General features: G+C 26.1%; 3 protein-coding genes across 3 annotated transcripts in view; 1 reads left to right on the top strand and 2 right to left on the bottom strand.

Annotated features, from left to right (window-relative positions):
- The window catches only part of LOC132917211 (endoplasmic reticulum metallopeptidase 1-like), a 14,137-nt gene extending 9,576 nt beyond the window's left edge, over positions 1-4,561 (bottom strand). The window contains exon 1 of the mRNA XM_060977860.1: positions 4,443-4,561. The gene's annotated coding sequence lies outside the window, so the exon portion shown is untranslated. The remainder of the gene's footprint in view (positions 1-4,442) is intronic.
- LOC132917263 (uncharacterized) lies at positions 4,461-8,018 on the top strand. Its single transcript, XM_060977916.1, has one exon. The coding sequence runs from the start codon at positions 4,461-4,463 to the stop codon at positions 5,238-5,240; it is 780 nt and encodes a 259-aa protein (XP_060833899.1). The 3' UTR covers positions 5,241-8,018.
- Positions 7,784-14,496, bottom strand: LOC132917287 (uncharacterized). The gene is made up of 5 exons (XM_060977964.1): positions 14,051-14,496; positions 13,800-13,959; positions 13,507-13,634; positions 10,205-10,339; positions 7,784-9,713 (listed from the first exon to the last, which is right to left on the bottom strand). Exons 1-5 carry the CDS (start codon positions 14,115-14,117, stop codon positions 9,676-9,678), a joined length of 528 nt encoding a protein of 175 aa, XP_060833947.1. The 5' UTR covers positions 14,118-14,496; the 3' UTR covers positions 7,784-9,675.

The following is a 14,496-nucleotide window of genomic DNA, read 5'->3' as shown; positions in this document are numbered from 1 at the left end:
ACTGTTTTTATTTAAAAAAATTATGAAATTTAAAATTTATATTTCACTAGCACAGTAAAATAATCACGATTAAAAAATGTTAAAGGCCTTTAAGCACTAGGTACGATATAAAATGATATTGGCGTACGAACATATGGATTACCCATAAACCTATTGTAATTTATAGCAATATATAGTCTATATAATATGGTGGAGGGGGAATGAACTGTAACTCATAGAAAAACAATTACATTTTTTTGTTATTTTTCATACTGTAATCATACAGAAAAAAGTCATGCATCATTCAGTAAATATTTATAATAAAATAACCAATATTTTAGAATTAACAAAACAGATCTGTATACACAGTAAAGTGGTGTAAGTATCGTTATTATTTTATCGCTAGCTCAACTTATTAATTATTTATACATTAAAAATTAAAAATTAATATACATTTCTACAAATTAATACCTAATAAAATTATTATTAATTATTTATTATGTTATTAAAAAATATATAAATAATAATATTATATTTTAATTCCTAAAAGTGTTGCTAATTTTATTTATATTAGCTAATTAATTAATGTATATTATATATATATTTTTAAACATGATTATTTAAAATATTTAAAGACTATCGAGCTAAGAATTTGCGTGTTATCATTGATATTTGATATGTATTAATAGTTTGTACAGTGTTTATATTACTTTATAATCAGTTATAATACAGATTTATTAGGCACACTATAAAAAATTAAATTATGAATATTCAAAATAATATGTACTTATATTTACAAAAATATAACTTCAAACTCCAAGATATTTTGATAAATTTTACTATTTGTGTAGAGTTTAAGTCTTAAAAAAATATAGGTAAAGTAAATATAAAATAGATGTTTACTGTTTGCTGCATTGGTAGGTACTTAACATAATATATATTATACTTAAATTATATGACGTATCCATTATAATCGTTAACCCATTGGAATAAATCACATTGATTCAACTACAGTATAAAGAACACTTGTTTGTTAATAACATGCAGATATTGCAAATAAAAGTATAGGTATACATTGAAATTGTTAATATGTAATATTTGTTTCTGACTTCTGTGTGATAAAAAGAACAACAGATAGGTATTACCATTACAATATTATCAATACGTGAAAGACGAAACGAACTTAGAAATAAATTCAATACAATTTCAATTGCATACGTTGATTTATATAATATACGAGTATGTATCAACACATATTATTATAACTTTAAATTAAAATCGCGGAACTATAAACTGTAATGTAAAAATGAGTTATTAAATACATTAAAAATAAGTTTTTATAGTTTATAGTTTTATAAGTTTTTACATTAAAATTTCAAACCTTTAAAGATTATTATTCAAATTGGGAATCAGGTAAGCTCAGTGATATTTAAGTATAATTCATTATTTGGATAAAGTTTCTAGGTATTATATTTATAACAAAACCCAATAAATAGTTCATTTAAAAGAAAAATTACATTTTTATTAAATTTCTTTAAATTATAACTTGTTATTTCTTTAAATTTATTAGTAAAAGCTTGTAACCAAGTTTATTTATTTTTATAAAATTAACTATATAGATTTCTATCGCTCCATCGATTAATTTAAAAAATCATATATTAATTATTTAGTATATACCTATATCGGCTATCATGCTCAAAAAGTTGTGTGCGGAAATTTTATATAATTATGGTAATATAGTTATATAAAGAAATGAATATAAATATATAATGTATTGGAAATAAAAAACAGTAATGCATACGCGATATTATATCAAAATATACTATTTACTTAAATATTAAAAATGATTAAAAAATGCTTACTGACTATAGTTTATATTTTAAAATATAATTATTTTGATTGATAAAAATGTATAAAGTCAGTACCTACGTAACTACTGTTATAGTTTATAACATAGATTTTTGTTAGTTTAGTGTATGCTGCAGTTTTTTAGTGTACCATGCATGTTCATGGACGTTCGTTTTGATTCGCTTATCTCGCTTGTTTTGGATGTATTATGTTATGACTTTTGTGTGAACTGAGGTCAACATGTTTATTATTATATAAATTTATAAATCATAGTATATTCTCTGGTACAATATAAATCTAGTTATTTATTATATAACGAGATAGATACAGGGATAAAATAATATTTTTTAGTTAGTTATGTAGAGACAATAGGTACACACTATGGCTAATATACTATAATAACGGAAATAATGTAGTACAGCCAACATATAAATTAGTTTTATCGCCACGTATTCGTCATACAATATGTATCATAGAAGTATAATTAGAACAATTATTCCAAAAGTATGTTTTCAATATTTCTCATACAAGGGCAAACAGCAGACTATTATTTTAAAATATATTATATAGATGTTTATTATTTACATTATTTATATAGTATTATAATCGTAATAATTACAATTTTTTATGAAAGATAAAAGTCATTGACACATAAGTATCAACACAAAAATAAAGAATTGACCGATATACTAATAGAAAAAACAGTTTCTCACAACTTTAATTTACTTATAACTATTAAGGTGTTATTTTTTTTATATTTTTTTTATAGCAGTGTCGTAGGCCCGTGTCTAGAAGCTCTACCGCAGTACCGCCTGCAATTTCAAATCAATTGTCAAAATAATAAATAAATAAAGGTGTGTATTATAATAATTAATAACTACCTATTGTTTTTAAATGTGTATTACTAATTTGATTTTTCAATACAACTTTATCAAAGCATTGTAGTTTGTACATAAACTTACAATATTATATTTTGAACCCCGCCTTCTTATTTTATTATCACTTAGTCTGTGTCAGTATTTATTGTTATTATTTAATAGTCATTAAGTTATAAAATAACGTTTAATTGATTTGATAAATAATTTCAAAGTTTATACATTAATACCTACACCTATATAGGTATTTAAACGTCTATACATATACTTATAGGCACGCTCACGCATTTAAGTAAGCATATAAAAAAATAGCTAAACTCTCTGATGTACCTACTGAAAATGTAAAGTTTACATATAGTCATTGAAGAGTAGGTAAGCCACTGTAGTCTGTAATGTATGTGTTAAATTTTAATTCAGTAATACATCATTACATTTATAAAAAAACGATTCTGAACGATTCTGCTAACGGTCTATGAGACTATATCAGTATATCACCAAGTATATTTTATTATTTTATGATACATTTATATTTGAATATTTCTATAATGCCTATATTAAAGTAATTGTAAATTTTCCAAAAATATTTCATTAACCATTGTGTGTATAATATTCGTTAAATGTTTTAAGTACCCGTGAATATTATTTTAAAATTATATCAAAATAACTAAAATCGTATATTCATATTTTTATTTTACAAGTTACAACACAAGTTATTTTACACTACAACTGACAGTCGACTGCATGTGTAAATAGGTGGGTAGTGGGTACCTATCTGTAAAATATACTATAATTTAAAAGTTTAGGTATAACATTTAATAATAAAATAATAATTATAATAATAGTATTTAGTATAGTAATATTTTCGATTTATGTTGTAATAGTCAATAATGTAATATTTCCCTCATTGTAAAATTTTAAAATTTAAAGTTAAAATATTTAAATATATCTAAGATAGAATAAAATATAGACAATATAGTATAGGTTCGCAGTTGGCAGTTTGGCACCTATTGTAATATTCTGTATACTGTATAGTGTATAGGATTTAAATAAGGTATGTATAGACAGCGCCAAATTTAAGTTTTTGTTATCTATTTAATTTTTTAAAATACCTACTTGATATTATAATGCTATTGCCCTATTGGTTGTAATAAGTATTCGCTACTTGCAAATTTCAATGGATTATATTTATTTTATACTATTATAAATTTAATATTGTTCGAAATAATATATTTTTTCAGTTTTGACAATAGGTAACTTATTATGTAAGTAAATAACTATTATACTTTTTCTAAAATGTTTTAACAATAATTTTTTGAAGATAACCATAATAAAACAAAATAATTTAAAAGCGTTTCCGTACATTTACGTCTATGCGTTTTCATAAATTTAAATTAGTTAGTATAGGTCTAGTTAGTTATCTATTTTAGGTAACGTAGTTTTGCTACGGAAGGTTGAGATTTTATACTGAAGAGTGAAGGTTTCACCTGTCACGACTTAATTTAATATAATATTATATAATATATTTTATATTCTCACCCCTCACTCTACCTAAATACCTAATTATAATATTATAAATTAGTATTTAGTATATAAATACTAATACTATACTATATACACAGCATAACAACTGCGACGAAACGAATATTTAAATATTACATGCGATACCATTGATACCATCATCATGTATACAATATACACGGACTACGGAGAATTCGCGAGAAAAAATACGTAGATAGATACCTGCAATATACGTTGGACATGGCGACGATGGAAGACAGCTACTGCAGTTGCAGTACGACGGGCGCAGACGACAGTTGCAGTTGTGATCGATCGATTGTTCACGTACTCGATTTGGCGACTCCACGGTTCGAGGTCGTCGTTCGTCAACCGTCGTCGGACCACGACAAACTGCCGTCAAAGAGATCACAACGTGCGTACAAATCGATGACTACGTCCGGAAAAACGGACGTGGTCGGCGTCAATGCGACCGACCGGAAACGATTTACGACCAGCACGGAAGCGGACGTGCACTGCAACGATCGTGCTCCGACCCGGGAGCAGCGCAGTCTGCACAGCAGTGAGGTAGTTCAGACAGCCGACCGAGACTCGTGCAGCAGCAGTACTACAGATGGCCCGCAAGCTCCGAACCCACAGCTACAGCGGGCTACCGATCCGCGAACTATCGACTTTTACACTTCCGAATTGCAGGTCACCGACCAACGGCGAGAGTCCAGGTTTTGCGTTACCGATGATCCGCATGCTGCCAAATTCTACGCTAAAGACTTCTGTGCGGTCATAATGCCGAATTGTAGTGACGAGTTTGACGCGGTGGACTTGACGGTAAACGACTACCGCCAGAGATCCGTTGACAGCTGGGAAGAGCGTGGGTCCACGATTGACTCGGCGCAGGTTCGGTCTATGGAAAACGGGACGTGGGGGACTAGGGTACAGACTGGTGATGCCCGGAAGCAGAAAATTTCGCTATGGACTAGGGTTAAACAATGCATACGTCGCCGACTGTGCTGTCAACAACGGTAGATATATGATAGATATAGATGTATATAGTAACTAAGAAATAAATGTCCTTATATGCTAAGAAAAATAAAATAATTAACCAAAATTGAAAAACAAAGTGTACCTGTATATTGACTTACGGCAAGATGTCTAAACTATTTTTTCATTTGATCGCTGTTCTTTTCCATACATTTTTGGTAAGGTGCAAGGGCCGTGCCATAGATATACCTAATAGTTTTCAATTTAAACCCTTTCGAGTGTCGATAAAAGCCGTAAGTGTGGGTCATTTCTGCTCAACCAGACGGTAACCTCGACGACGATTCTACTTTTGAATGATTTTTTCCTAAATTAAACGTAATAAAAGTATCAAAGGTTAGTCGTTAGCATAAATGTGTGAAGAAGATTGGTGATTTGGTGAACAAATAGTTTATACCCTGGAGATATATATCATATAGTCATTTAAGTTTTGAACTATGAAGAGTGGAAGGGGCAAACGTTTTGATAGTAGTCAAGTTATTTTTAGCAATAACCAGCCAATTGAACTGCTTTTTGACATCCTTTTCTCTCTGACTTTCTTGAATATCAATCGAACAGTTTTTTTTTATAATTAGCTAAAAACGAATAACAGAAACACAAAAACATAGTGATGCTAAAGGCTAATAAAATAATAATAATATTGGTGTATCGCCTACATATTTTAAATTTAAACACAATAACATTGTCAAATTATATACTTAAAATGAACTTTTCAAGCTTTTATTTGATCGGTGGCTTTTTTTTTACATCGAAAGGTAAATATAGTCTATTATATACCTAATATTTTACGCGATTAAGGAGGCTTGCTATACCAAAATATTTAATATACTCAAGAGTATAGTAAAACAAATAGTTTATGAAAATCATATTTTTATCACAACGATTACATTTTAATGATTATTGATTTATCATTATTTTTAAATGCACAAGCGTAAAGCTATAAAATAATAAAACTACACGCTTATAAACCAACGGCCATAACAGTCATCAAATGGGATTTAAGAGTACGTCATGTATCCGTCTTACGAACGTAAAACATAGCAATTTGTGTTCAACGGAATCAATTTTATTTTGTGGGCTTTAAATATCAGAGTAAATTTACCTATTATCATACTTAAAGGTAAGAATATTATCTAGGGCATCGCATACTGCATAGGGTTTTATTGATATTTTAATTTTTAAGTGAGTTATAGTTATGTAAGATGTTAAAACTTTAAAATTCTTGTAATTCATTTTAAATTTAAAATAGGTATCAATAAAAGCCTATGTGATATATTATCCTATATTATTACAATAATATACAATACATTTTTTAATATTTAATTGGCTTACAATATTGCAGCACCCCCTAAAAACTAAGCTTGTGCTGATCAATATTATGAAATACATAGGTACGTGAATTTAAATAGTAAAAATTATTAATATATATAAGTATACAAAAATATTATGAGAAAATCTATGATAAAAAAAAAAGAGAAAGAAAATTTACATCTAAAAATAAATAAATAATATATAAATGAAATAATTTAAATATTTAATAAATCTAGGTGTTTATCATACATTTTAAGCAACTCAAAGCTTTTAAAGTGATCAAAATTTATACTTAACGAACGACATAATCTTAACCTGGTGTGTAAGTCAGTGTTTTGACCAAATACTTTTTTTACGTATGGTAGATTTTCGTTCACCAGTTTTAATATTGTGCTGTTAGTACCTATTGATATTAGAGTGAACTGACCTATTATACAATTTAAAGGTAACATTATTACCCAGGGCCCCGCGTAGCTTTTTATTGATATTGTTATTTTTAAGTAAGTTATGATCTTTTTGAAACTGTACATTTTAAAATGATCATAACTTACTATTGGAAATAACAAAATCAATAAAAGGCTAGGTGGGGCCTTGGGTAATAATCTTACTTTTAAATTTTATAATAGGTCAGTTCACTAATATCAATATTAGCAGGACAATATTGAAACTGGTGAACGAAAATTTACTATGTCGCACGTATGCAAGACGGAGACAACACGTCATGCGGGTTCTTCGTCCTCTTAAGTTTAATTATAGGCAATTTGACAAATATTAATGCTAACAGAATAAAATTGATTCCATTGAACTAAAATTTGACATGTTTTACGTTTTACGTTTTTAAGACGGAGAGACACATGCGGGTATGACGGTCCTCTTAAAAGTTTTAGTGTTTATAGTCATAAAATCATTACAGTCTAACTAATAAACAAACATAGATACAGCTATAGTGCCAAGTCCTGTACAGAGCTGAATGCGCATTGAAAAAACTGTACAACTTATGTGTTTTAAAAATGCTTGTAAAGTTGAAAAACAGGTAAGGGGTACCAAAAACACCTTTTAAGCGTCTAAGACTCCCTAGATCCGCACTCAAGTCAATATTAACACTTAAATCCAAGATGGGCAATGTGTTATGTCCGTTCTTTGCACACAATCCATATTCTGTAAAAATTAATTTTAATAGTCTATAGTAAAAGCATCGGGGGAGACAAAATAACAATCGATTGATATTGATTATAAATGTTTTATTCAAACTAAATTACTAATATTGTATACAAATTATATGTTTTCTACACAAGTAGAATTAATTATAAGGTAAAAATAATATTAATTTATGTAGGTACAATATTAAATTTATGATGTAAATGTGATATTTATATAGTTGTTTACATAATAAGTAGGTTGTATCGGGTTAGGTATTATTATAAAAGCATAATAATAATTCGTGTCAATTTAAAATTCTTGCATAATTATATTTTCAATAAATTAAACATAAGATATTATATTGATATTATTTTTCTGTTTGTGTACAATTGGCTTGTCTGTACAAAACATTTGCAAGAATTTCTTACATCAAACAAATAGTGTTGTAATAAAATATAGTTCTATCAATCAAATTGTGGAATAATCAAGAAAACTATAGTCGTTATTATAAGTAATAAAAGCACAGTAAAACTTCCTCATGATGGATTCGCTCAAGAAGTCGAGACCAACTGATTTTTCCGTTATTAGGGATTTGTTATAAGGAGGTTTTACTGTATATAAAAATATGAACAAATTCAAACCAATTTGCACATTTTTATATTACTTCAAAATATGAATATAACATAAATCCAGTCTTTAAGCAAAAAATGTTTATAAAATGGTGAATTATTGTACATTGTTAAAATAAGATAATATTATTAACTTTATATTATAATAATAAAAACATTATATATTTTTAAATGCACATTCTTATCAAAAATCATTGCATTAGTTATTAATTAAATATAAGTCTGTTTATTTTTAAGACAGTACAACTATTGAACTCAAATATGAACATTGAATCAATAAGACATTTTTATACACAACCATAGTGAGATTATTCAACGATACAATAGTATCAGATTATACAGTAGTTTTAACTTAGATCATATAATTTTCAAAAGGAAAATATTAAAAATAATATTCTAGCAGAACACGTGTCATAATATTATAATAATTAAATCACTAGTTATTTAGACATTACATTACATTTCAAGATCGTACAACTTTTGTCGAATAAAAAACAAAATAAAACATTTTAATTCGATACTGAATTACTATTACTATTAGTATAAATATTAATCTTGGTATTTATGTAAATATACACACAAATAGTATTAATTTAAAACCAAAATTAATTCTGACAGTCAATCACAATATGTAAAACATCACAATTCAGTTAATACGTATTTGGTATTTCAGTATTTGACAAATAATGTTTAGAAAAGGAACCAACAAAATAAACCAAATAAGGCAGAAAACAAATAATATTAAAACAAATTTACAGCCTTGCGATTTTTATTTTTTCCAAATAAATCGTCAAAACTCAGGAACAACGAAAAGAAAACTAAAACTAATTATTACATATTAAATAAAACAATTTAGAATATTTAAATTTTTGTATACAATTGCAATTTAAAAAAATAATAATAATAATTTTGAATAATCAAAAAGTAATCTGAGAAAAAAATAGTTTATCAAAACATATAAAAATAATCCTATTTTTTTTTCAAAATATTTATTTCATAATTGACTCATATATTTTATGATAAATCATATATATATACAAAAAATTGTGCTGGTATATTATTTTAAGGCAAACACACGAAGTCTTATTTTTTATGTATATATATGAAAATTAATTCTAACCATAATCAGTTCAAAACTAGGTAACTTAATATTTAAGATAATAATATTCTTTTGATAGCCAGACTATAAAAGTCAAAAATTTAAAGATAAGGATAAAAGAAAAAAAATTTAGTCGTTCACAAACCTTCGTTACTCAGTTGATGGCACAAATAAATATAATAATATTAATAATAACATGCTTTGGCTTTTTATAAGAACAGCTATTGTTATTGTGATGTGTGAATTAACAATTTACTTCAGTCGATTTTAATGGTTGCATTCCTGAAATAATTAATTAAATTCAAATTAATAAGAATAAGCAAATATTATTTTCATGTATTACTAAAACAAAACTTATAGTATGGTACCTATAAATGATAATTGCATGTCATTTATATAAATCACCAACAAATTGTTTATTAAAATAGTCATCAAAATAACAAGATAAATATTAGAATTTACTTTTAACAACTTAGATATTTTATTATTAGTAAGAGATTTACTAAAATTTATTAAGATTGAATTACCTATTAAGTATTGAAAATACTAAAGGTTTTCTAGAAAAAAATGTACTTTATTCTTATTTTTATATTATTTATACTGATAGATGAATTATTAGAAAGAATTTTAAAAGGGTTCAACGATAGTTCAAGTTAAGTTTAAAAAAATATTGATGGAAAGTTTTCAGACAAACAAAATACACAGAACATGAATAGAATATTTGATCATGTATTTATGATTTTTAGACAGATCAAATATAATAGTGTACAAACCCATAAATTGTGGATAAACAGGATAAGCTCCTGGTGGTAAATGATGAGTAACTTCTTTTTTTGGTATATTTTGTTCTTGAGATTCATTGGGCAAAGAAACGGCAGCAACCATATTTGCATTATCATTTGAATCTTCTAATTAAAATAAAATATAAAACATTTAAAATATACAATAAATATATATATATATTTTTAACTCTATACATTAAAGACATCAATAATTTGAAATTAATTATTTTTAGAAAATTGTATATATTATTTTTTTTGTTATATATTATAATATAAAGTGAGTATTAGTATACCAATTGAACACCTTTAATTTTAACTTTAAAACTGCTAAGTGTTTCATATAATAATAATATAATATCATATGAATGTTTAAGTTTTGGGTATTTTTAATTAATTAATTAATTATTACAGAAACAGATTGTTTACCTAGTATTATACCTTTGTTTAAATTAATAAATATTAAATATAATACAATAAAGATAAGTTTAGTGTAACAGAAAAAAAGGAAATTCTATAAGCAGATTTTTTATTTATTAGCTTATGTCACATTTAATATAGGTTCAAAAAATAAATTGACTTCAATTTACCACTTGGCTTTAATAATTACAGATGTACAATTGATTTATGAATCAGTTATTAATAATAATAATTTATTATGATATAATATACATGGCAGAAATATGTGGCCATGTGGGTATAAACAGAAATGATCATAAAAATTGAAAACTTTATATTCATGAACTTAGAAGTTAAATAAATTACTGTGGACTATTTTTCAAACAAAACAAAGAAACCAAATTAATTATTTTAGTATGTTACTCAGAATCTTTTAATAGACTGTCTTTAAGAAATTAAATTATTATACTTTTTGGTTATTTCATTAGTATTATAAAAACTAAAAGGCGTTAAAATTAATATACAAAATATTGATTTTTTGTGATTATGTTTTACAAATCTTTATAATATTATATTTTTATATTAAATTAAAATTACCAGTTTACATCAATAAAAATATACCAAAAAGTATATACTGAAATTACATTTAAAAATATATGAGGTATATAATATATATTATATTATTTTTAGTTAATAATAAAATATTTATGTTTTAAGAGGAATGAGGAAGTTTACCTCAAGTTTACTTATTTTGTAAAATTTTTATACAATTAAGTTGCTATAAATACCAAATAGAGTAAAGGAATAACAATACTATTTTTTATTACATTATTATTTGAAAAATAGTGAATACATATTTTATTATATAAGTATGGAAAATATTTTATAGTATTAGACTAAGAATATAAATATGAATATTTTATCTTTTTTTAAGTATAAACATAACTATTGTTCTTAGTTAAAAATTATACAATAATATTATCATAATCCTAGTATTAGTACTGATTTCTTTATCATTTATTAGATAAAAATAATAAACATTTTAGTTATATATCTATACACAAGTAGATTAAAACATTTTTTTTAGAAAATATTTCAATGATATCATTAACTAATAAATACTTTTATTTTGTTTAACACAAAATAAATAATGCAATAAATATGTATTTTGTATATGTATGTATATATATACAAATGTTTACCAATTATTAAATATTAGTAAATATAATTAACAAACAATTATTACTTTTTTAATTCCTACGATTTTATTATGTTAATATAGTTATATAATATTCTATGCTATAATTCAAATAGATTGATATTGCTTGTATAGGGATTTTATAATTATTGTTAGTAAATTTGATCAGTATTACCAAGGACATTTTTTACAAAGAAAAACTGAAAATAGTAACCTTATATTATTATTTAAAAAAATACTATCCATATAACAATTAAGAAGAAACAACTCGTTTAAATTGTTATTATCCATATCTATTCATCATTGGTTAATAAAAATGTAATTTATGTAAAATAAACCATCATATTTAAAACTGATAACCAAGTTATATAAATATACACAATGTATACACCTGTGTTGCATACATAAGCTATATTAGGTACTAAATGATATGTACTAATACTCCATCCAGAGAAGTACCAATTCTATAATATATGAACTTGCGGCTGAGGCCTCATTTTCCTTTCTGAGAAACCTAAGCATTTTAAAGAGGTAGATTGGCAATCATTGTCCCTAGTGGCAACAATGCTAAATGCTAACATAAGCATTTCTGCACTTAATTATGTTGTCTTATAGAACAGTCTAAGTGGAAATACTGGGTGTTGCGTAGAACCAATCAATTTTTATTAGGTCGCATTATATTCTCAATGGACAGAATATACAAGTATAATCATACCTCTTGATGTTATTGAATTAATTATTATTTTAATATAAAATAATTTTAGATTTTTGGGTTTTATAAGGAATCTGTGATAACAAATTAATAACAGTTCAATAATGGTTATTAAAAAGTAATGAGATAATAGAACACATTTGAATATTTTGTATATTTCTGAAATGTAAATTTTAAATTTTAAATAAGTTTAGTAAAATATATTTCAGCATTGAATTAGAATAATTCATTAGACATGCCATAGAATACTGATACATAAATATATTAATTTAAATTTCAAAGATCCATGGTTTGTATAGTATGATTTTGATGTTTAGTTACTTAACTAAGCATAAAATCAGTATTATGAAATGTGCTTCTGTGTTTCAAATATTGATATTAAGCTTATGGGACATTTTTATTTGAATGTTTGTTGCTCACAGTTTCTGTGCGAGTGAGAACCATAATTTTTATTTACAATATGATAGCCTTAAGTATATGTTTAGTGAAGATAGGAATGCCATATTTATATATTTTACATCAATAGTTGTGAATTTCAGTGGATGAGTCACAGGTGAATCATACAAAACAAAACAATTATATGAAATGGAATTTTAACCTATACATTATTACTAAATAAATGCCCTTCTGTTTAATTAATAGTTAAATAACTATATCTCATTGCTTCAATATTTTAAATATTTATAAATGTAATTTATATTTATGAGGATAAATAAAATTTGATTTTCTTAAAATAAAATAGGTTTTGCTGTGAAACCAATATAAAATTTAAATAAATGTAATTAATACATAGAAATTGTAATTTATAATCATAGTGCCAAACCTAGTGATTTTTTACACGTAGTTAAGATCTAAACAGATTTTCCTTAAAATTTGACCATTCTTTGAAAAATGTCGTCTTTGTAAAAAATGTTATTAATGATACTGTACAATTTTACTTACACTACTTATACCTTAAACTAGAATATTTTATGAATGTATACATACTGTAAATCGGGCGACGACGACTCATGATGCAATAACATGGAATACAGATACAAAAAATACAACATGTCAATATCAGGCCAACAATTATGATCAGAAGTGTTAACAGATCGGGCATATACTTTAGAATTCTAAACAAAAAATTAAAAATAAATGTATTAAAATATCAAATCAAATAATAATCATAAACTTTAAAAGTTTTTGTCGAATGTCTAAAGGTACTGTTTTTAAGCTGCGACTAGTCTAAGCTTGGAAACCGTATCTTCATACAAACAAATAACAAAATAATTATTTACATGTGACGTAAATGGTCAGCACCGTTGCAGCAATCGACACTGTCGTACTTGTCGTAGCAACAGAATTTCGCATCTTTCGCCGATTCGGACGAAGGGCAAGTCATCAGCCGTTCTCTCGTAAAAGTTCCATTAGAAGTCTTCTTCACCGTACAGTTTTCACCTGAAAACAGAAAGATTATTTTTGTCGGATGCGCGACAATAGACGACGTGCGGAATCCGAACGAACCCACAAAAGTTCGGAGAGTACTTACACTGAACCAACGTGACCAATACCATCAGAAGATACGCGACCGACACAATCCTTTTAACGGCACTCATAATGAAGACGGCTAGTGCAAAGGTCAACGGTAATATTGTATGATACGATAATTGATCCGGTCGACCGAGATGGTTAATGACGGTTATTGGTTATTGGACATAAAAGAACAGTAAAAAAAAAAACGTTCATGTCTCGTTGAAAAACGATAAAAAATAATTACGATCGAGAGTAGAATAATAATAATAATATCGGACTTCAAGATCGCGTTGTCGGGACGACGATCATTTGAGCAGGGTGCAGACTGACGACGGATTCACTGATCAGCGATCACTGCCGCTGAAGTAGTGGAGTGACGGACGCGATGCGCAAACATTGAATTGGTCTAAACGTATCCAGTTCCAGTATTCGCTGTTGTATAATATACGTATTGTCGTATAC

Source organism: Rhopalosiphum padi, chromosome 1 (assembly GCF_020882245.1).
Source record: "Rhopalosiphum padi isolate XX-2018 chromosome 1, ASM2088224v1, whole genome shotgun sequence".
NCBI lineage: Eukaryota > Metazoa > Arthropoda > Insecta > Hemiptera > Aphididae > Rhopalosiphum > Rhopalosiphum padi.
Note: the sequence above shows the minus strand (reverse complement) of the source record. Positions and strands in the feature narration are given on the sequence as shown.